The sequence below is a fragment of the Leptidea sinapis genome, chromosome 32 (genome assembly GCF_905404315.1).
Source record: "Leptidea sinapis chromosome 32, ilLepSina1.1, whole genome shotgun sequence".
Taxonomy (NCBI): Eukaryota; Metazoa; Arthropoda; class Insecta; order Lepidoptera; family Pieridae; genus Leptidea; species Leptidea sinapis.
Window position 1 is genome coordinate 11,289,056 of NC_066296.1, and position 26,027 is coordinate 11,315,082.

Genomic DNA, 26,027 nt, shown 5'->3' on the forward strand with positions numbered 1-26,027 from the left:
GCTATCTATGGGCCTTACGAGAAAGGTCATAGTTGCTCAGAGGGCTATGCTCGGAATCTCACCCTGCGAGATCGTATCAGGAGATCCGTAGGAGAACCAAAGTCAACGTATAACCCAAATGATTGCGAAACTGATGTGGCAGTGGGCAGGGCACATAGTTCGACGGACAGATGGAGGTTGGGGCAGTAAAGTCCTTGAATAGCGACCACGGACCATCTGCTTCGATGGTTCGACGATCTGGTCAAGATCGCCGGAATAGGTTGGGTGAGGGGAGCGCAGGACCGATCGCGGAAATCTTTGGGGGAGGCCTTTGTCCAGCAGTGGACGTCTTCCGGCTGATGATGATGAAGTATATAAGTATCCCAAAATGATAAAGTAAAATAATAACAGGAGGTAACGTTTAAAATCAAACGCGTATTATTTTATATGTTTTATTTAAATATTTCTATTACATCACATATACTATATCCTTAAGAAATACTGAACAAAACGATAAAATTTACAAATTACAAACCACTACACATCACTACTATCATACTATCTCAATAAATTATAATAACTCCATCACATATGGTAACAGATTACATTATTATTTACAAGTTAATTATAAAACAGAACCAGTTATAATCTCACGTTAATTTAATTGTATATTTTATTGTAAATTCATCAAAAACATTGACTCTAACTACGGCGATAAAATTAGGCAATGGAAAGATATTATTAAAGGTACTCAATTCCTCTATTGCTTCAAATTTTACTTCACATCTTTTAATGGGGTTTTCACTATCCCAGTATACTCGAAACGAGTGCAGTTAAGATGAGATCTTTAACCGTACTAAGACTTTGCTCAGACTTAACTTACGTATAACTTAGCTGAGTAGAAGCTGAGCATAAACTTTTATTTTGTTTTTATATGCATTTGACAGATGAAATTATACCGAGTTAAGCTAAGACAGCCCAATACAAAAGTCAAGTTTTTTTTAATAGAAAAGGACAAACGAGCGTACGAGTCACCTGGTGTTAAGTGATCACCACATTCTCTTGTGATGCCAGAGGAAAAACCCAGGAGCATTGCCAGCCTTAAAGGAAGGTGTACGCGCTTTTTTTGAAGGTACCCATGTAGTATCGTCCCGGAAACACCGCACAAGGAAGCTCATTCCACAGCTTTGTAGTACCTACGTGGAAGAAAGTTCCTTGAAAACCGATATAGTTCACGTTATATATGATATATGATTGCTTTTTGATTAAACGCTTCAAACATATCTGTTGCCTAAGAATTAGATCGGCTCGTAGTAACTCTCCGACTTACGTAGTAGCTACGGACCCTTCAAAACCGCACTGCCACACATCAAACTGGCGGCAGATCCACAAGTTCGCGTTTTATCACACTCAGCTAAGTTTAACGTAAGTAAAGTCTAAGCAAAATCTAAGTAAGCTTTATAGATCTTAGCCTTAGACAGTGAAAGCCACGGAAGACCTTAATTTTGTGACAAAATGTATTTAAAGTCTACGTTTCCTTACGGATATTATAAATAAAAACATTTTGAAACTACAGGAATAAAATCAACATGCATTAGATGGCAAAATGCCATACATCCGGAAATTAAAAAAAAAAGTTTCGAAATATTTTTTTTCTTTCCAACGAACATATAATTTACAAGTGGTACAAGGTATATAATACATATACCTTCGTCAAATCAAAATACAATCTATATTTAAATAAATAAAATAAATATGAAACGCCTTATAATAATATAAAGTACGAGCATCTTTATAAAATCATTTTCTTCGATGACGTATTCAATATCTACTGAATTATCAAATCACACGACGCTTATACAAAATTCAAAAAATCAGACAGCCTTGAAAATTTCAGTCACTTTAGTTTATCGATTTTGCCTCCAATCGCTCAGCAATAAAAAATGCAATATGACACATTTGTCACTGTCAAATATGATGTAATTGTAGTTGTCAATTCTAGTGCTAGGTTTTTATAATTTGCAATCGCATAACATTGCTTATAAAATTACAAAATGATGGTTGAATTGGTATCGCCTAAAGAGGATGTAAACACTACGTAGTAAGAGGCGGGACTGCCTGAGTAAAAATTGAAATTTAGTTTAGTATTAAACGTGCAGTCATTCGGCATACGTTTTAAATAGTAATTACAATAGACTATCGCCCTTTTTAACAAGATTATAGCCGACATCTGTCAATCTATCAATGACTGCACGTTTCATACAATCGAGTGAATCGTTTTTTTCTCAGAGAGTATCGCTAGACTGGTATCGACTAACAATAACATTATAACGTTCTATTATTCATCGTTGGGACGTCTATAATAGAGTTTAAGGTGGGTCGATATAATAAAATGGTGTTCATTAAATATAGGCCTTCGAGTTTAAAATAATTTTTCAGCTAAACATGGCCACTAAACTATCTCGGCATTCTTTGTCTTTAAATTCTAATTTACATCGACGAGTCCGCAGCTATTGACACTTGCGTTTAAGACCATAATAATTAGATTATATCGTCAATATTATATGGCCCCCAATTATCTTAAGGCCCTCTATACTCCGGTATAAATTTCTAAATAGGGTATTAGGGCTAACAATTTCAATATCTAATAATATTAATTATGTCTCAATTCTTTTGCCTTTCTCTAGAGTCCTCTCGACACACCCCGCGCGGCGGTGAGTCGCGTCCTTTATGGCTCGCTTTCGAAGTTTTCCTCGAGCGTTTGAACTTGGCTACGTCATCGCCGAACACGTCACCGGTCCTCAGCGCGGATATGAGGTCGTCGAACTCTCCTTTCTGGCCGTTGGTGAGGGTCCCGTCTCGTGAGGTGTCGCCGTTGGTGTGACCGTTGCAATCGCCGTTCGATTTGCCGAGAGATTTGCCCACTGAGCCCAGGAGACTTGAGCCTTGCTTTCGCTCCATCGTACGCTTCTTGAGCTGGAAGAAAATCAAATTTTATGTGTAAATTAAAAAAATCTAGTAGAAACTTTCATGTGTAATGGTTATAGGATATTTTAATTATATAAGATCAAACTATTTTCATTCATTTCACTATAGATCATCTTGTGTTATGGAATATATGCATTCATATCTAAAAAGATCATTTTACCTATATTAAATATATCAGATCTAATGAAAGCGCGTACACTTTTCTAAAAGGCCGGCAACGCTTCTGTGATTCCTTTGGTGTTGCAAGAAAATGTGGGTGGCGGTGATCACTTAACACCCGTACGCTCGTTTATCCTCCTTTCATAATATCACAAATTGACTCCACAATCAAAATAAAAGTACAAACGTCACTTTTACGATAATCTCATCTCTCTTCTAGGCTGTCGTTGTTATTATCGTTTCAAGTTGTAGTTGTGCTTTTATTTTGATTTTGGAGTCAATTTCTTGAGTATTTATTTTGGTGTATATTAAATAAATAAACACACGCCAAATATTTTAACATAAATTACATATTCAACAGGATTTTTTTTACTACCAAGTAATCTTAGTCGTTTTATTGATCGTTTATGCCACGGAACAGAAAAATCTAGTGGAAGCGGCATGTGGGCGTTAGCCTGTCGCCACTATTGTGTACAAATGTACCTACTCGAGGCTCAAGTGAGACCAGTTGACTGTCATGACTGTGAAATCATAGCCGCAATAAAATATATCCAACAAAGGGATTTCCTATCATCGGTTGTCATAATTTTTCGATTTAAATTCAATTATTATTTTTTGTGTGTTGTGAAAAATATACAATTAAAAATGAACCATAATATTATGACGTATGATTCATTTAGCTTTACGTTTAATCGATGTAACTTATGTTAGAATAATTAATGTAAACAATAAAAATATCTTGGTGCATGCATGTACATATCGATATAATTTTATCGAAATAAATTTTATCTTTATAAATTGTATTCAAGGTTTGCTCTTTTCACTGGTAAATACGTCACATCATGAAGTAGAGGAAATACGTCATAGAATTGTATAACTTAGATCGAAAACCATGAATTCTGGGAATGTTTGCCATCATTGTAGCATATGTACATCATATTATATGACTAACAAGATTATTAATACTTCATCAGTAATAGCTTCTCTTTTAATTAATCATTCTTATTGCTTGTTTTGGTAATTTTCTTTCCGCACGCGCATTACGTATGGAAGCAGTACGGTTTTTAAAATCTCATGTCTTACTCGCCTGGCCCCTTGAGTTTGTATAGAATAACGATGAATACTTATAAAAAAAAACTATGTTTTATGCGTGTATTGCTTCCCAAGTAAATATATTATTGATTATGTAACTTTCCAAGACTTCTCGTGTATGCTGTCTTGATTTTATTTGAATTGAGCTAAATATTGTCCATCCTTTTAAATAAAACTATACCTGAGAAAAAACATTGACCTATTATTATTTTAGGGTACTTTATCCGTAATATACTTTATCAACCCTGAGTACATCATGTCTAGTTTTAACTTAACTTATCGATATGTTTATTCATTTTTGTACAACACTAGGTATTATGACAAAGTCAAATCTATGGTTTTATAGAGTTCAAATTATTTCAAGTATTTATATGTTATTTTTCTCAATTTAAGAAAAAGTTCTGAGGTTGTCACAATCACTTTTAGAATATGAGATTAGTGTAATTGTATTAAGTTCGAATTTGATGTAAATAAATTTGTAGTTATGTTTTTTCGTGGTTGTGAGGCGTATCATAAAGCCGTAAGTGAGTGTGTATTACATATTTGAAAGATAAATGTGTGTGTTTGGCGTCATCGGTTTCCATAGTAAAATGACATGATGACACTTCTACTAGTTTTTCTGTTCTGTGGTTTATGTGTAGAAAGTAATGCAAATGGCCTTCTGACAATTAGGGCGAGAAGGGTTGAGTTATTTTTTATTACATTTTATTTATTGGCAAGTTTTGTATTATTTATTCAATTTTAAATTGTCATATTGTATTCGTTACGTAATTCTTGAATATGTACATTTTGTATAAATTGTGTAGATTGGTGGGGCAGAGTCTGGCATGGTCCTTTGCGTTTAAATTAGTTTTTGATTTTTGACACTTAAAAGCGACATAGCACAGATAATATTTAGTTTTTCAAGGTTTGCACATAATTCATTCACACTGACATTGTGAAAAAATCAAAATATATGTCTATAGTTGCGATATATTCGGAGTATTATCGTATCGTTGTTGATATTGCGAGTAGACCTCCAGGGTTGTTAATTTGGTGCACTAGGTTATTTGAGTGTTTGCATTCCATTCTGGAGCTCAGACAGAAAAGTTTCAAATACAGGCACATTAGATTCCATAACTCCAAATAGAACAACATGAGCATACCTCTTGTTCGTGCCTGGTGCGTCGCTCCTCCTCGTCCCTCCTCCTGCGGGCCGCGTCACACTCCGCCCGCGCCTCCGCCAGCTGCGCCAGGAACGAGTCGAGCGCGCCGAACAACAACTCGGGGGAAGCGTTCGCCTCCTCGCCGAATGCGTGCGCACACGCCTCCAGGCGACTCTTCATATCCTGAAAATATATTTTAAATTTCGATGTATTATATCTTTAAACGATCAAATGAAAATAAAAGAGAGAATGACCTGGAAGAGATCCTCGAGCCGCGGTAGGGCGGATCGCGCACGCAGTTGTCGAACTATAAAATGTATGAAGTCGGAGACAATCACCTGGAAGAGATCCTCGAGCTGCGTGAAGGAGCAGAGCGCGTGCGCGTGGAAGTCCCTCATGACGGGCAGGAAGGCGTCGTGCGGCGGCGGCTGCAGCGAGGAGTGGTACTCCAGCTCGCGGGCCACCTCGCGCAGGCCGGCCCGCAGCCCGCCCACGTCGCGCTCCAGCTGCTCCACGCACACCTTGGCAGCCGCGCGCACGTGCGGCACGTCCTCCTCCAGCAGCAGCACGTCCCGGAACTGTCGCGCGGACAGGGCGTGAGTAACACGGAACAGAACGACCGAGTGGGAGTGGCGTGGGGGCGTTACCCTGTCGCCACTATTGTGTACAAATGTACCTACTCGGGTGAGACCAGTTTTTTTTTTTTTTAGATTTTATGACCTGGTAACGAGACCTTTAAGCCGTGTCTTTTTTTCGATCACTTTCGCTTTGAGAGCGCTTCCCCACTGTTCACTAACTTTTAAATGTTATTTACTGTACTCTTTATGTATTTGTACAAAGGCTTGAAATTATGTACATCACTTAATAATTTTTCAAGCGGCGGCGGGCGGGAAGATAGATCATAATCATTGACTTCACTCAACTCACTTGCGAGCACTAATCTGTCAATTAAAAAACTTTGACAATCGAAAATCAGGTGTGAGACCGGTCATTTGATGTCAAGTGAAGCATAATTATCTTTTAAAAAAATACAAATATGCCTTATTATGCCATTTTTGACTGTAGAAATCATAGCATCAATAAAAATATGTCCAACGAAGAGAATTCTTATCATCGGTAATCATAATTTTCCGATTTAAACACAATTAATATTTTTTAAGTGTTGTGCATAATATACAATTAAAATAAACCATAATGTTACGACGTATACTTCATTTACCTATACGTTTAACCGATGGAACTTGTGTTAGAATAATTAATGTAAACAATAAAAATATCTTGCTACTCAACAAGTGCATGCATATACATATCGATATATTTTATCGAAACAAATGTTATTTTTATATATTATATTCAAGTATTACTCTTTTCCATGCATCATGCGATAAGGGTGTAAGTAATCAAAATGTTATAATACGGTATTGTGTACAAGAGCAACTACGATGAATTCAAATTAATAGTCTTAATTCTCTCGTCAGTGCAGCAAATTATTATTAAACAAATATGTGTAAGATTCCTGTTAAACTAAATAAGCGTAAATTTTTAAATATAGACAAACAATTTTATTTTATTAAATTTTAATATTTAGAAAATATTGAGGTTCCACCGATAATGTTGAGTCGAGGTGGAGTACAATAAAAACCTCATCACATCATGGTGTAGAAGAAATACGTCATAGAATTGTAAAGAATATATCGAAAACGAAATGAATTCTGTGAATATTTGTCACCATTGTACCCTGCAATAAACATCATCAGTATTTTTAGCTTCTCTTTTTATTCATCATTCATAATCGTATATTCGTTCTCGAATTTTCTTTCCGCACGCGCATTACATATGGAACAGTACGGTTTATAAAATCTCATGTCTTACTGATCCATGGGTTATACAGAATAACAATATATTCATAAAAAAACTACTTCCCAGGTAAATATAATATTGATATTGTAACTTTCCAAGACTATTCGTGTACGCTATAGTGATTTTATTTGAATTGAGCTAAATATGTATTGTCCATCCTTTTAAATAAAACTATACCTAAGACGTACTTTATCGGTAATATACTTTATCAACCCTAAATACATCATGTCCAGTTTTCACTAACTTATCGATATGTTTATTCATTTTCGTACAACACTAGGTATTGTGACAGAAGTCAAATCTATGGTTACAGAGTTCCTATTACTTCAAGTTTTTATATGTTTTTCGCAATTTAAGAAAAAGTTCTGAGGTTGTCACAATCACTTTTAGAATATGAGATTAGCGTAATTGTATCAAGCTCGAAATTGATTTAAATAAATTTGTAGTTATGTCTTATATTAATTGTGAATTGAGGCCTATCATAAAGTCGGAATTAAGTGTGTGTATCACATATTTAATAGATAAATATGTGAGTTTGGCGACATCCGTTTCCATAGTAAAATGACATAATGCCACTTCTACTAGTTTTTTCTGTTCTGTGGTATATAACAAGAGGCGGGACTGCCAGAGTAAACCATTGAAATTTATTTTACTATGATGCGTGCAGTGAAATTAGATATATGACGGCGAGGTATAATCCGGCTAAGTTTGAAACCGAACAGTTGGGATTTCGGCTAATATTTTTTTGGATTATAGCCGTCATCTGTCAATCTATCAATCACTGCACGTTTCATACAATCGCTTTTATCTTAGAGTTTCTCTATTCGCTGACAACGGTACTTGTTAACACAACACTCTGTGTGGCGTACAACCAAACTGTGGCGTACAACCAAGCAGTGGCGTACAACCAAACACAGACTTGTAAATAAAGCGCGTACATCAACTTAAACGGCCACCAACGCACATGTGATATGTAATTTTTTTTGCTATGTAATAGCGCCTACTTAAAATTGTCAGTAGTAAAAAGACATACATTACTGTGAGATAAGTATGTAGGTAATATCTACTCGCCTCTGAGAATGACTTTTTTTATATGAGAGAGAGGGGAAACGAGCAAAAGATCCAAGTGATGGTAAGTGGTGAGGACATCCGCAACACCAGGGTTTAAAGGTGTATAATATGCTCTAAGGTCGACGGTGCCTAAGTCGTACCATTTCGGGAATACTGCAGCCGGTAATTGATTCCACAGAGCAGCTGTGCGAAGCAGTAAGTTGCATTGATAGTATCATTTGTATTCGAAACGTCTGAATTATTTTTTTATGAACATTCGGGACGAGACGAGCAGGACGTTCAGCTGATGGTAATTGATACGCGATGCTCATTACAATGCAGTGCCGTTCAGGATTCTTGAAAAGCCCAAAACTTCTGAGCGGCACTACAGTTGCGCTCACCTTGAGACATAAGATGTTAAGTCTCATTTTCCCAGTAATATCACTAGCTACGGCGCCCTTCAGACCTAAACACAGTAAAGTTTTTACATTACTGCTTCACGGCAGAATTAGGCGTCGTTGTGTACCCATAATGTACCCGGCATCCTGTGCAAAGGAGCCTCCCTGGTAACTGGTAAAACTAATACCTGTGTCTCCAACATCTCGACCAGGTAGTGCAGTAGCGTGGTGTTCCTCGATACACTGGACTTGGTGTCCGCCAGCTTGTTGAGAGACGACAGCCGGAATCCAGACGCGTTCCCTCGCGCTCCGCTGGAAAACATATCAAGTGTAAAATCTTGGTCAGAAATGTTAGGTTATATACAAATACCAAAATACACACTGTTTATTTTCTTTATCAATCATGTGTATAAATCAATATTCATGATTGGAGCCTTCTTTTTAGCACTATAGCGCCTGTGTTAGAAGACTCTTCCATAGCTTATTAATATAACATTGTTCTGCGCAGGCCACCTAATTTGTTATCTTTAATATTAAGTAGACTAAGTTGTTATATGATTTAAAAGATGGCTTGGGAGTTTCTTATCAGTTCTTCTCCCCATATCAAAGCCCCTTTACGAACGGATGTATGTTCATGACGTTTACTAGGTGTAATTACAATCCATATCAGTACCAATATATTTTTACTAGAGGGGTCAAAAATAGCCAAGTGCTTCACCTTACGGAGAATTATAAAAAACCTATCATATGGACCTTCACATTACCCTATACGAATAAGGTGTCCTTATCTTTCATTTTGAGTTAGAGAGAGAGACACTGAGTTTATTCGACATTCTTCTTTGTGCTATAATTTGAATATTAAAAAAGTCTCAGTAAAGTTCTAGCGCTTGTTTTCAGATTTAATAAATTTTCTAACGAATGGATGTTTGGGTTTGATTTTCAATAGGTTAGTGATTTTTTCAATTCTATTTGACAGACAGACGGCGGAGTCTGAGTTTCAAGGTTCTCGGTGGTAATCGTTTGAAATGAAATAAAATTTCTTTATTAATTTTGGTCCAATTTGTACAATAATGAAAGTCAAGTTTGATGCCATCGGTTCAGGACACTGCTAGGAGTCCTTGTTCTGAAAATAACCGACAGAAACTCACCGAGTTTTATACTCCATCATTATTATACTCTTCATCTTTATTATCCATACATTTATATCATCTCTATGTATTCCTGAACTTTTCATGATACGCTTTCTTCGTTAAAATTTTCTTAATATGGAAAGTACAGTTACATGATATGGAAGTTTATTATATTTGATATTTGTAAAGGTTTCCCCATGAATAAGTGGTCAGTTTTATGAAGTCTGAAAGTTGGAACAGGAACTCTTATTTCTACTTTTTTTTATGAAAATAAGAGACGAGACGATCAGGACGTTCAGCTGATGGTAATTGATACGCCTTACCCATTACAATGCAGTGTCACTCAGGATTCTTGAAAAACCCAAAAATTCTACACATAAGATGTTAAGTCTCATTTGCCCAGTAATTTCACTAGCTACGGCGCCCTTCAGACCTAAACACAGTAAGGTTTACACATTACTGCTAGACGACAGAAATAGGCGCTGTTATGGTATTCATAATCTAGCCGGTATCCTATACAAAGGAGCCTCCCACTGGTTCTAGTGTTTTTATAGTGACAATCACAATTCTTCAAAAATGTTTCTAAATTTTGGCTAGGGAACTGTGTAAACTCACCGATTCATATAATTGCCGAGAGCCAACACAATCTCCAGCAAGGTCTTCAGTCGCCTGGACCTGGTCATGTCTCTGGCCGCTCTCAACACGACGGAAGCTCTGCTGCTGGCCTCAGACACTGCCGCGGAGAATTTCTTCTTGAACAACAATGTCCGAACGCGTTGTTGGTAATGCGGGATTCTGGAATCAAGCCGCCATTTTGTTTTATTGCACTAAAACATAAACTAAAATTTACTAAAGCTAGGACAAATTATGGGACGAGAACTATACAGTTTGAGGGAGCGCTACTATATAATGACTTGCCGAAAGATATATTTGAGGAAAAATGAGAACTACAGAGGCGGTTACCATACACAATCTGGCTCTTCTTTTCAATTAATCAAAAACAATAAAAAGTAATAGTTACAGTACTTAATATTTGATACGGTTTACACCTCATGCTGGATCAAGATATAACCTGAGATGAATAAAATCATTATACTCACTTTGATATCTCGAATAGAAACCGATCAGCTCTAGCCATGCTGTCCAGCTCATCCTGGTGCTCCTCGAGCAGCGCAGCTTCCTCCGCGCTGGGGGTGAACTTGAGCAGTTGTTCCACCATGTCCAGTGGCAGTTGCTCCGAGCTGTCCATGCGCAGTAAAGCCCTGAAATCGATGGAAAAAATAACAATTTTGTATTAAAACCAAGTTATTTCTGATTTTTTATTCAAAATGTATGGCTCAATTCAAATTGTAATTCAACTATTTTTATTCAAAATAGAATATAAAATCACTTATTAAAAGTCAAAAACTACTACCAATTCCAAAACGAATGCCTCAGACCTGAGAAGAACGGCTGCAAAGAACTCAAGGGGGTTTTTGTTTCATAAAATGGTTACATGGTTACAAAGTAATATCGTCCAATTAAACTTATTATTTAATAGCCTAAGGGCGGTCGCTCCATTCGTTATATATATAAGCATAATATAGGTATCTTAAATCTTTCACAATAAAACCAGTATGGAGGGCTTAGAATTATAAAGCCTAACTTATTTTTTTTAACCAAAAACAGAGAAAAGGAAATGGGTAAAGTATCAACAAAGATTTTTCACCTATTCAAAGAAAACAATCAACTTAATGGAGTGCGTAAAATTTGGAAACTTCTACATACATGGTCTAAAACAGAAGAATACCTGCACTATTAGCGAATTAATTTTCTTATTATCTTATAGAATTAAGTTTTAAATCACAACTTATTGTGAATTCTACATGTACGTTTGTAACAGTGTGGCCAAACCGACAAACACACCTGCATATCTCCTCGTCGGTCATCTTCAACTTGGACAGCAGTATGGTGCAGTTCTGAGCGCGCCGGCCGTCGATCACGGACAGTATTTTGGAGCGGGGCTTCGACCCCAACTGTCTCAAATCCTCCACAGACCCCTCGTTCTGGAATTATTGACAGTTCTGTGTTTAACCCTCCAAAGATAACCATAATTCGGCATACGTTAATGATAACCACCATAGGCTCCAGCTGTGTGATTTACTTTTATATTTTATTTTATTTATTAGGAAAACCCACAGCTTTAAAAACTTAAATGATACTTAAGATAATTACAGAGAGCCAATTATAGGTTTCCAAAATTAGTGTTAGAGTACAAAATGAAACTGAAACTGTGAACATATACAATTCGAATATAACAATTTACATGATCAATAAATTTAAAGTTAACATAACAAGTATAATAAAAATTTAAAAATTATATTTTTTAAATTGTGTATTTCAGTAATTTAAACTAATTGAGTAGACCTACACAAAAAATTTACAAAAATCAAAACAGTCTTATGTTTTAGGAACAAAATCTTTCTCCAGACTGTTCAACAAATGTTCTTTCTTATAAGCTATTCAACATCTCCTGGTAATGCCTAAGTAATAATCCAGTGTTCAAGTATTTGGTTTTGTTTTTCTTACATCACATACACGAATATCACTTATAAGGTGTCATTTACTTATTTTTTACTATTCGAAAATCGATGCAAATCTTTGGAGAATCGATAAGGAACTCAATAACTGCTGTTTTAAATAATATTATTAGATTAAAATCTTAACAATTCGTAATTTTGAAGTGATATCCCTTACTTCTGGGGCTAATAATACAAATTAAATTAGTCAATATTTTTGAAAGAGCGATTCAGGTAAACTTCCTAATATTGGGTGTGAGCAGGTAATCAACTGTAAAGTAGGTAGTGGAGATGGAGCCACAACCTGGGAGTTGAACAAAACATACAAGATTTTCGGGTTGTGCGGCATGCGGACGGTTGGCTTAGTTGGTAAGAGCGCTCGCACGGAACCCGCGTCGTCCAAAAATTTTAGTATTTAAATTTCATCATTTCAGCCGGAAGATGTCCACTGCTGGACAAGGACCTCCCCCAAAGATCGTCTTGATAATCGGTCCTGCGCTGCCCTCATCCAACGTGTTCCTGCGATCTTGACCAGATCGTCGGCCCATCTTGTGGGGGGCCTACCGATCTTGCGTCTTCCGGTACGTGGTCGCCATTCGAGGACTTTACTGCCCTAACGGCCATCTGTCCGTCGAGATATGTATGTGCTCTACCTACTGCAACTTCAGGTTCGCAACCATCTGGGCTATGTCGGTGACTTTGTACAAAAATATGTATATAAATTTAATTTTATAATTATTATAGTAGTAACAGTCATGTATCTATTTATATACAATGTTTTATATCTAACATTCATCTACATTCCACATATATTATTTAAACAATATTAAGGTCAGATAAGCAACACAAACCTGTACTCCATTCTTCTGGTAAGCGCAGAACATCCTGTCGATGGTGTGGAGATCTATAGCATTATAGAGCTTCGTGTCATCCAGCTCCTGCCAGATGGTTCCGTGAAGTTTCGCGTCGGGCAGTTTGCTCCAGTTGAAGCTTTTCAGCGGGTTTCCTGGGGTCGGAACGTTCTTCTTGGGCCTGGGCTGCGGGGCACTGGGCGCGAGAGGCGCGGGGGGAGGGACGGGCGCAGAAGGGGGAGGCGGGATCGAAACGATAGGGGGAGGCGGGGGAGGTGGCGCGGTACACGTCTCTATGACGGCGCTCTTGAGATTGCTGACCTGTGGAATACAAGAGTTTAATTAATTTTAGAAATATTAACAGTAAATGTTATAGTGTCCGTTTCTGGCGGTAAATAGCATTTATTGTTTTATTGTGATGTCAACCTTTTATTTTCCAGTGGGAGGCTCCTTTGCACAGGATGCCGGCTAGATTATGGGTACCACAACGGCACCTATTTCTGCCGTGAAGAAGTAATGTGTAAGCATTATTATAATTCGGTCAGATGGGCGCTGTAGCCAGTGATATTACGGGGCAAATGAGACATCATTTGTCTTTCTGTCATCTATTTTTGGGTTTTTCAAGAATCCTGAGCGGCACTGATTTGTAATGGCCAGGGCGTAGGGCGTATCAATTACCATCAGCTAAACTTCCTGCACGTCTTATCCCTAATTGTCATAAAAAAAATTGAAAGCGACAGCACCATTGAACCATAAGATGCTGTAATATACAATCAGTAATTCCCCACTACTGCTTGGTGGTACTTATAAAAATACCATTTAATTAGCATCATGTAATAACTAAGGAGATTCCTGTCTTACGTATTTGTACAAACAACCAACAAACAACAACAATACAACATACTATTTAAGACACTGCGATACAACCCTACAAGAAGATTCAACCTAAGTTGAAATCTCTCATGTATTACAACCATCAAGCCATAAGCCAACAAATTAAATGAATACTCTACGTGAATCCAGTGTGATAAGTATAGTATAAGGTCCATATTCTTAAAGGCGTCTAAATACGTAATCCGTGATCAATAGTTCTCATAACTCTCCATTAAAAAAAAAGACAGGGGAGATGAATTTCCAAGATCCATCGTATGTACATATATGTGGCCACCTTACGATGAACCTTCCTCAGCACTGCCTAAGTAGTAGTACTGGTAAGAACCTGATTGTGAAGATTTACGGCCGTTTTCAATAACCTATCTATCCTTAGTTTAACTTACTAGAGGTAGACAAATCTATCCTTTTACGCTTACTTACATTTCGTAATTTAACGTGAAGATGTTGCATATTTCACAAAGGTATATCGAATTGAGGAAACCCGCAATTTTTTCCCTCGATATCCGGGGCGTTGCAAGCATTCGTAGTAATGTACAGTATGTATTAATAGCGACAGTCGTCCCGCAAGGAACTACCACTTACATATTAACATTTCTATCACCTAATTTGGATTTCTATCGCTATTTAGGTCTTTAGTTGTTTACTTGATTATAGTGATGTGAGGACAGGACACAAATATCATTTTAGTCACAGATAGTTTATTTAGCCAGTTCCTACATGACTGGTTACTCTTACAACAGATACCCATAACATCACTATAATAATGAAACTAGCTGACCCAGAAAACGTTGTATTGTTGCCATATAAAGTAATAAAAAAAAATCAATAATTTAAATTTTTGAATTATAAAAAAATAGATGACGACCGATTCTCAGACCTAACAAATATATCGTACCTATTGCGGATCTGTGGAAGGAATATAATAATATAAATATCGCGATACAAAAATGGGTGTTAATCGTAGACGAGTGAAAATTTGAAGTTGAAGAAAATAAAAAAATTGCCAATAAAATAAATAAAAAAAAAATATTTAGGGGTGGGTCGGGTCACCCTTATCATTTAGGAGTAAGGTTAATTAATATATATATAAATATATATAAATGTTGGCCGATTCTCCGACCTACCCGATATGCACACAAAATTTCAAACAAATCGGTTAAGCCGTTACGGAGGAGTTTGGTAATGTATTAGAAGAAGTACAATCGCGTCGAAACATAATGAATAGGTACAGTCGTGTCGCTACAGGTCTATAGTACTTATTTGATTTTATTAACCTGGACTATTTTCGCTTGATCGTGAATTATGTATTGAGACGTCTTCATATTTTGAGCTGAAAGTGTAAAAGACGTTATAAGCCATTACCTTGGCATCGTCCGGAATGCTTCCTTCACTGACTAGTTTCTCAAATCGCGCTCGTTCAGCTCTCTCCTGATTCAACTGTCAACACAATCAAAATATTAGATCACTCAATCAAATGGATTTTACCTGCATCAATTTTTTACGGAAGAGGAGGACAAACGAGCCTATGGGTCACCTGGTGTTAAGTGATCACCGCCGCCCATATTCTCTTGCAACATCAGAGGAACCACTGAAGCGTCGCAGCCTTTAAGGAAGGTGTACGCGGTTTTTTAAAGGTACCCATATCGTATCAGAAACACCGCACAATGAAGCCCATTCCACAGCTTCGTAGTACGTGGAATAAAGTTTAATAAAAATCGCACTGTGGAGGACCGCCACACATCCAGATGGTGGGGATGATATCCCAATGTATGCCGTGTCGTCCGAAGATAGAATTCAGCGGCAGGACTCAATTGAAACAGCTCTCCGTGTTAAATGACATTCATATTACAATTAAAAAAACTCAACTGTGATATTGCCAATAGAATCAATTTCATAGAGAGATTTTAAATAAAAGTTTGAATGTTTATTTAAAAGTAATATTCAAGTACAATTTTAATACAAGTCTGGACTGATATTGAAAAATAGAATTGTATCTAGCAAAGCTATTCAGTATTAATTTTATTTTTTTCGATTTTAATAAGCCGTTGTTCATATAAGATCACTCACGAGATACCTTTCCCATCAGATATATTTATTGGTAAATAAACTCCCAATAGAAATATAGGAAGCTAATCAAATTTTCAAGCCACGGAAGACTATTTTTACACAATTCCAATATTTTTATTCAAAATAGGATATAATATAACTTATTGAACGTCGAAAACTCCCATTTGGAAATGTATGCCTCAGACCTGAGAAGAACGGGCGCAAGAAACTCATCGACCATCATACTATTTTAATAAAAAATTTCTTAAAAATAGAATTGAATCATAAAATAAGCCGAAGTCGGACGCAACATTAAGGTTGTATCACTAAGAAAGTTATTTATGTCATAGCAACCTTTACGAGATAAACTTTTATTAACAGTTCTTTTGATTTTCGCAACACATTTGTTTTGTATGTTTAATAATTATAATTAAGGAATTATTAATTAAGATGAGGTGTAATGTAATCTGCCACCTTCCTGTTGTATTGTTTTGTATCTGCCATACCTGCTGCTCCAACTGGTGCGCGCGGCAGGCACTCGCACGCGCCCTCTCCGTGCACTCCATGTGCGCCGCCGTCTCCCTCTCTAACCTCTCCTTCATCCTCCCAACCATGCCCTCGAGCTCCTCTCTCTCTTGCCCTTGTTGGTCAATTTGCTTCTCCTGTTAGTGAGTTAGACGTGCGGATGTTGTTATAGTGTTATGTATGTGTGCGTGAGTACGTTCACACGTTGTTAATAAAACTCAATGGCTGTGATGGAAGCTTGAGATGTTACTGCCCAGTTCCAATGGACTACGGTTCAATGTTAAATTTATAAGACGTAGGACGTATAACTTTAATACCATGAAAAAAAAATATTCATTTAAATTAAATCTGCATTAATTTAAACATTGTCGAGTTACATTATATGGTTTAATATAATATTCATTTATGGCGCAATCGTACACAAAAATGAAAATTAACATTAGTAACATAACAAAATTAACACTTCACAACAGCTATTGCAATTATTTTATATTAGTTAAAGTTTATTTCTCAGAAAAATCAACTTTCATCCATAATTTCATCGACTGTCTTACGAATTTTCGATCAGGCCACGTGTCCTGACGCGAGTTTAACATTTTATACCCATTCCAAGAAAAGTGCTCAACGTCGCTAAAGAAGCTTTCACTTCGAAAATTCAGAGCAAAATAGGATTTAATGTTTTCGGGAGTTTTGTTAAATAAATTATTAGACATTCATATTGTTAATATCTGAGTTAGACCTAATTATATCTCAGATCCCATGAAACAATTGCATTTTTTAATATCTTTTGCAATGTAGGTATTAGAAATTATTGTCAAAAATGTTTTATGAAAAAACGTTCTTTTAAACGCTGTTTCTGTTATCATTTCAAAATTTCTGTTTATTTCAAGATAAATTAAATAATTGTTTGCATTTGTAGATACTTAAGCCATCTAAAATAGCTACAATACTTTTAGCTATGATTGGTAACCAGGAACTTACTTAAGTTAATAATAGTCCAAATATTACTTTATTGTAAGTAGTCTAAAAAGCTTTCATTGCCAAAACCAGTTCGCAAAAATGAAGACTATACCGGTGATTATTATAACCAAACAATATATGCCAATGAGTTTGTATTTAAGCAAATGATTTTACTACATGGCAACATTATCTCTGGACTTCGCTGGAACGTGAAGCCTGGAACTCTCGCGCGCGTCCTGTTGCATCAGTACAGTTTGCAGTTTAATTACTGTTAGGTACCTACTCCTCCTCGCGTCGTATTCCTCATTGCTGAGGGTCGTGATTTCTCTGAGGATTCAACTTTTCGATAATATCAATAAAATCGCCATCTGTGTCTGTCTTTGGCTACGTGCAGTGGATCCTGTTAAGGTAAATGTCGTGATATTTTAAGCTATTACTGCTATCTATTTGAAGTTTTCATTACTTTTTGAATTTCATTATTAACACTTCCGTAGTTTCTGTTTTCTGTGTCGCTATAATACTACTATTGTACTAGTCCAGGATCCGATCCATTTTTGCACTTGATTACTGTCTAGCAAATTTTTACGGAATTCATCGCACGGAAAATTAGCTTTATAATAATCAAGTGCGAAAACGGACCCAGGATCCTGGACTTTACGGCCAAAAAATAAATACTATTTTTACGCAACCCAGACTTTTTCATAATTTCGGTAAAAATTGCTATAATTATTTTTACGGAAACATTACCCACATAAATACGTTTGTTTACGTAACCCAGACATTTTCATCATTATAATAAAAATTGCTACATAAATACTAAAAAAAATAATCGTTGTTTACTTATTAAGTAATAATAATATACAAGTGATGCTTGTTCTGCACACCGTAACAAAGCGACGGTGTGAAGTCATCAAGTCCAGAGATAATGTAACCGGTTGTAGTAATTACTCTTAAACTAATCAAAGAAAAAGCTTCCCATGAAACCTTTATCCGAATACCACTGGCAGTTGTAAATTATTACAAGGGTATAATACCTTTTTCGCCAACTCCGTGGCCAAGTCAACGTTTTCCCTCTCTAGGCTGTCAGCTTTACTTCTGGCAGCGACGAGCTCTTCCTCTTTCGCTAGCAGGTGGACTATTTCACCAACATTGATCTCCAACGGTGCAACGTCAGGATCGTACACCTGCAGAATAATACACGTCACTTAAGAGCATGCATTCAAAATAAATTGTAACTGACTGTGGCTTTACCACGAGGATTTCCTTACAAAGTAAATTACATCAATTGTACATTTAATATATTTTAATTAACATAGTGAAAAAATATAGGTACTATATCTAAAAATAGAACCTATCGCTAGATCACATAATGAGATATAAAGAAAAATAAAACAGCCTTTTTTAAGGTTCATTGTTAAGCTTAACAACCTAATAAACAACCCTTACAATGCCAAGCTTAAAAGCCAGTCACTGGTCCTCGCTATCGGCAGGCTAAGCTGCTCCTAGGCAACTATCAACGTAAGCGTGCCACACAATGCATAGGCTTGGACAGGAGACAACTGATAGCCCTCACGGGGTTCCTCTCAGGCCATTAGAAGCTGAATGGACATCTAGCCAGAATGGGTCTCAGTGAATTAAACCTGTGCAGTTTCTACTGCGAAGCCACTGAAGACGCCAAATACTTCCTTCTGGAATGCGAGGCCATTGCCAGAATCAGGCTGGAGTGTCTTAAAATACCTTCACTCAAAGCAGAGGACGTGCCCTGCCTGGACTCTTTGAGGATCCTAAGCTTCTTAAAAGGAATAATAGGTCTTGAAAATACATTTTAAATCCCGGCACACGTTTCCTAGTCAGCAGCCTCGATTTTTCCACAGCTCATTGTTTTTTACACATAGTCGAGCGCTAGCGCAAGTGTGTGTTCCCCCTGCACAATAGATCCCAGGATATAAGTGCATCTAAATCCCCTACTCATAATTAAAAAAAAAACCCTTCCAATTATGGCAAATTTTTATCTATATGAACCTTCCCAGATTATTTTATATATTAGTCATCACGGACGAGCATGGGTCCCGGTATTAGGCCCGGCATCGACGGAGAGATGAGATTTTTATAACCAATCAGATTTCGTTATTTCTATATGTCCTCTTCACTTAGCTTAGGTGTAAATGGATAGAGCAGAGACGCTTTCTCTCGATATGGCGACGTCGTAGGAGAGAAGATGTCTCATTTTTCTATAGAATTTTGTGCCGCGTCCATCGATCAAGCGGCAGGGAAGAGCGGAGATGCGTGTAGGCGGGTCATTCGTAGATACATCACTCGACTGATTTCGAGCTCTCACATCTCCTCTGTGCTTTAGTGGAAATAACCTGACCACTTCGCGGCTTATCTCCTCTCTTCTCCTCTCCTCTCCGCTTTGGTGGATACCGGGCCTTAGCCTTTTGATTATTACAGATTTTAGAATACTCGAAGTAGGCACTTCGAGTATTCTAGAATCTGTATAATAAAATATAAATAAAAAATAATAATATGGTATTTATATAGGCATATAAATACCATATTATTAAGAATATAAGCAAAATCAAGTAAAGCAAAGGGCATCGAAGATGTTTACAATAAGTTTTATCATATTTTTTGGGACGGGAGAGCAGGGTATGCCAGTATACTGACAGACAGTGATTACAACCGACCATGTTTTCTAGCGACACCAGAAGAACCACTGCAGCGCTGTCGGTATTCTAACATATTTTTACCTTATGCTGATCAGAAGTTTCGCTGACGCTGTCCCGGTCGCTGTTGGCTCTGCTTCCGGCCGAGGGTTGCTGCAGCACTACTTGCTGTACAACACGATCCAGCAGCAGCCAGTGTTGTGCGTGTGGGTTGTACTCCACTGAAAAACAATCGTTTCTTCCTTATATAATGAATTATACGTTTCGATAGAGCCAATAGCTGCTAGACTATATAGAGACAACTGATGAAAACAGGCCAGGGTTATTACTCTAGAGTGCGTGACATACTACGTCTCACACTCGCGATTTGTATGTCACTTTGTGATTTGTGTTTGTGTGCGTTAATTGCTCAAAATAGAGGTAAACAGGTCAAACACATCTTTTTTTAATTTTCACAGCTGCTAGATCTAGATGTATAAATGATCTAAGGTTTCTTCAAATCCAATTCCACCAATCTCCGAGATAGATAGCCTGATATATTTTTATAGTTATTTTTTCCCACACTCTATACTAGTCTATCGAAAATATCTATTAGGAAATGCAGTGAGCGCCTTTAATTAAAATATATTATATCAATTTATATACATAAAAACATAATAATTAATAAGTTAAATATCATGTATCTATGTATCTATTGTTGGTATTTCAATAAATATAAAAATAAATCAACAATCAAATAAAATCGGTTTATATTTAAGGGACCGCAAAGGGTAGCCGATATATATATATATATATACAGACAGTATATATAGAATCAGATGGCAGTGGGCAGGGCACATAGTTCTACGGACAGATGGCTGTTGGGGCAGTAAATAAAAATCCTCGAATGGCGACCACATATTGAAAGACGCAGTGTTGGATGGCCCCCGACAAGATGGACCAACGATCTGGTCAAGATCGCCGGAATACGTTGGATGAGGGCAGCGCAGGATCGATTCAGTTCCAGCAGTGGACGTCTTCCGGCTAATGATGATGATAATGATAGGGTAGACACTCACGTGGCAGCATCAGAAGATGCCTGAGCATCGACAGTAGGTGGGGATAGGCGGCGGTGTGGCTCAGCTTGCTCCGCAGCAGCTCAAACATGTCGCCGGCGCTCTTCGTGTCCACGTGCTTCTTGTCGAACCGTCTAGAAAGTTCCCTCTCGTCCTCAGTTCGAACCATCTCGAAAAACTCGATGTGACGGTCAAGCGTCTCATTCTCGTATTTGCGAAGTTTCTCGATCACTGTAAATACGCATTCAGCAAGTTTTAGAAACATTTCTCAAGAAAAATCTGACGTTGCAAATGGGCGTACGGGTCGCATGATATTAAGTGATTACCGCCACCCGATCTTTGGCGTGTAGGGTGAATGTGAAATGCGGCGGCAGGAATCAGGTGTAACAGCTCTTCGGAACACTCTTCGTGATAAATGCGCCACACATCCATCGATCCATCCAGGATTACTCACCGGGCTGTATTCCCAACATCAAAAGCTCGTATCGAAGATGCAGCCTGAACTCCAAGCTCTCCTCGCCTGGCCCGTAGTTGAGCACTGCGTTCACGAACGACATGATAGCAGTCTTGAGACCCAGGTCATCGCTGTACGCCCCTGTACTTCGGTCCAACTCATTTACAATACTCTGGAATCTGGCGCGTTCACTGGCATATTTTTGGAAATGAATCATTGCTTCCAATACCTGAAAAAAAAAATTTTTTTAAAGATACTGGTACTATAATGCTTATAATATGAGACGAAAATTGCAAGAACTGACTACGTATAGGTAATTTAATTTCAAAATTAACAATAAACCATATCTTGTAACTTGGACCACCCCCTTAAAACCGAAAAGCAGCAACGAGCAAATTCGCCTCTCATTCACTGATTTTATGTTCTCATGTAAGTGACGACTGTCTTAATGCGAAATAAAGTTCTTTAAACCGAAATTCTAAGCATTCTTATGAGCCCGATAAGGCAACCAAACATCTTAAATATCTTCATATTTTGTTGGAATGTGTATCAATCCTACCGACGGCGGCGATTGAGTAGGGCGGGCCAAGGAACTAGCGATGTATATATTTATTTATTTAAATAATATATTAAAATATGATCTGACAGCCAAAAGGGGAATAACATTTTAGAGAGAGTAAAACACCATGATTGTATTTGGACAACTGGTAGTCAATATGTGTGTGTGTGTGTGTGTGTGTGTGTATTTAATGTGATAAAAACACAGGAATTGAACTATGTAAAGATAACTTACTTACATTAAATTAACTATCTTTATAAAATGATAAAATTTTCTCTTAATTAATGTTCTTAATATCTCATTTTTCAATTTGAATTTACTAAACGAAATTTCTAAATAATTTGCTATTATTATTGTAACATAAATCTGACATATATTTCTAATAACTCTGTTCAGTACTCATAGTAGATATCCAATTAATATTCCAGTTTAAATTACGTTGAATAGTAATTATAACTTAATATAAATAACACAGTGTCTGAAGACGAAAGTTTTCAACCTGCATGTAGGGCACATAGTTCGACGGAGAGATGGCCGTTGGGGCAGTAAAGTCGTCGAATAGCGACCACGTACCGGAAGACGCAGTGTTGGTGCCTACCTTTTGGCTGTTGTTTTTACCGTTGGGGACCACACAAGATGGACCGACGATCTGGTCAAGATCTGGCCGGAAAACATTGGATGAGGGCAGCACAGGACCGTACGTCATGAAAATCTTTGGGGGGAGGCCTTTGTCCAGCAGTGGACGTCTTTCATCCTATGATGATGACACAAACAATTGAGGACAGTTTTGAATGCAACTTTTGTATAAAATTGTCTAAGCTGGGCTATATATTAAAGCCATGTCATATCTTATCCTTGGCACTTTTGATATTAATTACCCTTCGCAACTTTCCTTTCCCAAACACAGTGAAATGTACGTCTACAATATTCCAACTTCAGCAGTAAGACGTACCTTCTTATGTCCGCCTGGTACAAGACAGACGGCACCTAGGATCTCGAGTGCTGCTACTTTGGTCTTGACATTCTCCGTGTCTAAGGATTGGGCTATCAGTTCGATGCTTGTTGGATGGGCCAGCACATGAGCGCGACCAGTCTGGAAATCATTGAAACACATCAGATAAAAACAAAAAGAAAAATATAAATGAACTTCCAAACATGCTGAAAAATATATCTCATCTGTTTTACGAAGTCAAAATATCTAATATGTATAAATAAATGTTAGAAAAGCTTGAAACATCTTTGCTTTTGCTTCTAGCAACCATCTAATAGGATAATGTTGAACGAGTATATACAAATTAAATTTGAAACCAAAGTTTATGAACGATGGGGGATTCGAACCCACGCTTTTTGGGTTTCGTCCGAGCGCTCTTACGAACTGAGCCAGCCGTTCGACTGACACATGGTTCGTAAATATTGGTACCTCTTGTTCAACTCTCAGGTTGTTTGTTTGAACGCACTAATCTCTGGATGCACCAGTCAGATAAGAATAACTGTATTTATGAGATAGCCAGATTAGTACAATAAGTAATTTTAGAATACGCTACACATCTCACCTAATATCAAATATTGTTTTAGTGAAGTCCTAAATAAAAGCGGTTAGTAATACAGAAATACAATATTCTACATAAATTAATCCAATTAATAATGCGGATTGTGAGACCGTTTATAATGATAATATATACAGCCGTCAATTCATCTTGAAAAAACTTTTATCGTCATAAAAACATATTTTTTTCTCAAAACACAGTGACTATAGAATTCTTGCTGAACGCCAAAAGAAATAATTTCGTCAATACTATTTATTTTGTGAATAATCGATGAGGGTAATAAAAAGAATATACCGAATTGTTCATAAGAGCCTTGATACCAGCGATGAGGTTGTGCCTCGTAGTAGCGTCGTCTCTCGGCGCCCTCTGCAGAGCCTCCAGGAGGGCAGTGAGGCCGCCCTGCTTCACGAACCTGAGGACGAAGCTGTGAGCTCGAGTCCTGAGCGCCGTCTTTAGACCATCGACCAGAGCACACGCGTCTGTAGGTGTGATGTTTTCTGACGATGCGAACGCCTGGAAATTGAATTATAAGAAAAGTTGGATTTTAAACACTTACGGTGTTATTACAAAAAAATATTTTAAACATGGCTGGTTAAACAGTAACTAACTATAACAACATCAGTGATCTAACAATGACGACGCCTAAAATGGAGTTTATCTAATAATAATAAGCCAATATGAGGTTGGAGAACTTTTTACAAAGGCGTTTAACAAAATAGCTAATATAAACAAGGCTGTGGATTTAGAGCAGCTAGAATTTATCCGATGGATCCTAACACCAGTCAGATTCTAGTCTTCACTAGTTCATACAACTGAAGCTGGTCAAAGTTTGAATGTATGTATGTCCGTACATACTATCAACCTGAGTCAAACATCAATACAGATGCTACTTTTATTCCCAAAGCACGAACAACTACTATGTGATAAAATAAGAGACATTCTATGATTCTCAGGTTTTATCCAGCGCACCAAAAATCAACTCGAGGAAAAATGAAAGTGGGAAAAATTCTTAATCTAAAATAGAAAAATTTCCGAACAATGATCAAATCAAAAAATGGAAAAAAAACTTAAAACAATAAAAATTAAGCCAAGGGCAAAGCAGTAAGAAATTTGAAGAAGGCTTAACAAGAAAATGAAAACGAAGAAGATTTTTATTGCATAACTAGCTGACCCGACAGACGTTGTTCTGTTCATTATAAAAAAAAACTCGTGCGGGTGCGGGAATTTCCTAAAGTCCATTCTTAGCTGACCTCTACTCGGTGAAAAGAATATTCCTAGCAAAATTCAAGTCTTTAGCTCTAATGGTTCCAGAGATATCGTGATGAGTGGAAATATATACGTGGAAATCTAGAAATATATATATATATATATATATATATATATATATATATATGTGCAACAAAAAGTATGAAACCCAACCCACAGAGGATTGAATCCTATGTGCCATCTGTAAACTCTGGGCACATGAAAAATGTATTGCTGGCGAGACTAGTAAAGGTTACGTGTGTGATGTGTGATGTGTGTCAACCAAAACAACTGTAGTTGAAACGTTTTAAACTATAGTTTATAAAGTTTTAATGTGCCGTGTCGTAATGTGTGTAAAGGTTTTAAGGTGTAGGGACATACTGTAGGTACACCATTATACAGTTGCCATCATCTTCACAACCCAGTAGACTGATATATGTAAAAGCTGAAATTTATATAATAAATAAATAATTTCGTAAAGTTTGCTCCCTGTTGTTATAATGAAATTGTTTAACAGTAGAACTGTCAAAGCGTGCGTCAATAAATTCTATCACAGAAATTATGTCCATACAAAACAAATATAGTAAATAAAAATAATTATGGGTCCCAAATCGAAATAAAAACTATGCTATCTCTCAAGTTAGTTAAGTCCAACTTCGCGCTCCATGAATAAATCTCCATTAAAATCCGTTCATTAGTTTAGGAGTCCATCGCGGACAAACAACGTGTCACGTAATTTATATATATTAAGAAGATAAGATATTTTGTTGAATAAGATCGACTCTGGTACATGATCTAACAGGATTAAAGATAAATCATGGTGCTAATATTACAGTATTCATCCAACGATTTCTAACAGAACGTAA

General features: G+C 37.0%; 1 protein-coding gene across 3 annotated transcripts in view; it reads right to left on the reverse strand.

Moving 5' to 3' along the window:
- Window positions 1-417: 417 nt before the first annotated feature.
- LOC126974260 (disheveled-associated activator of morphogenesis 1) overlaps window positions 418-26,027 on the reverse strand; it is a 164,624-nt gene continuing 139,014 nt past the window's right edge. For all 3 annotated transcript variants that reach the window (XM_050821713.1, XM_050821711.1, XM_050821712.1), the window contains 16 exons: window positions 24,211-24,429; window positions 23,322-23,462; window positions 21,811-22,039; window positions 21,360-21,587; window positions 20,386-20,522; window positions 18,670-18,819; window positions 16,657-16,812; window positions 15,467-15,541; window positions 13,211-13,531; window positions 11,707-11,846; window positions 10,902-11,063; window positions 10,417-10,596; window positions 8,860-8,983; window positions 5,702-5,941; window positions 5,364-5,546; window positions 418-2,955 (listed from right to left, as the gene is read on the reverse strand). In XM_050821713.1, coding sequence (XP_050677670.1) covers window positions 2,644-2,955; window positions 5,364-5,546; window positions 5,702-5,941; window positions 8,860-8,983; window positions 10,417-10,596; window positions 10,902-11,063; window positions 11,707-11,846; window positions 13,211-13,531; window positions 15,467-15,541; window positions 16,657-16,812; window positions 18,670-18,819; window positions 20,386-20,522; window positions 21,360-21,587; window positions 21,811-22,039; window positions 23,322-23,462; window positions 24,211-24,429 — 2,997 coding nt within the window. In that variant the 3' untranslated portion in view covers window positions 418-2,643. The remainder of the gene's footprint in view (window positions 2,956-5,363; window positions 5,547-5,701; window positions 5,942-8,859; window positions 8,984-10,416; window positions 10,597-10,901; window positions 11,064-11,706; window positions 11,847-13,210; window positions 13,532-15,466; window positions 15,542-16,656; window positions 16,813-18,669; window positions 18,820-20,385; window positions 20,523-21,359; window positions 21,588-21,810; window positions 22,040-23,321; window positions 23,463-24,210; window positions 24,430-26,027) is intronic.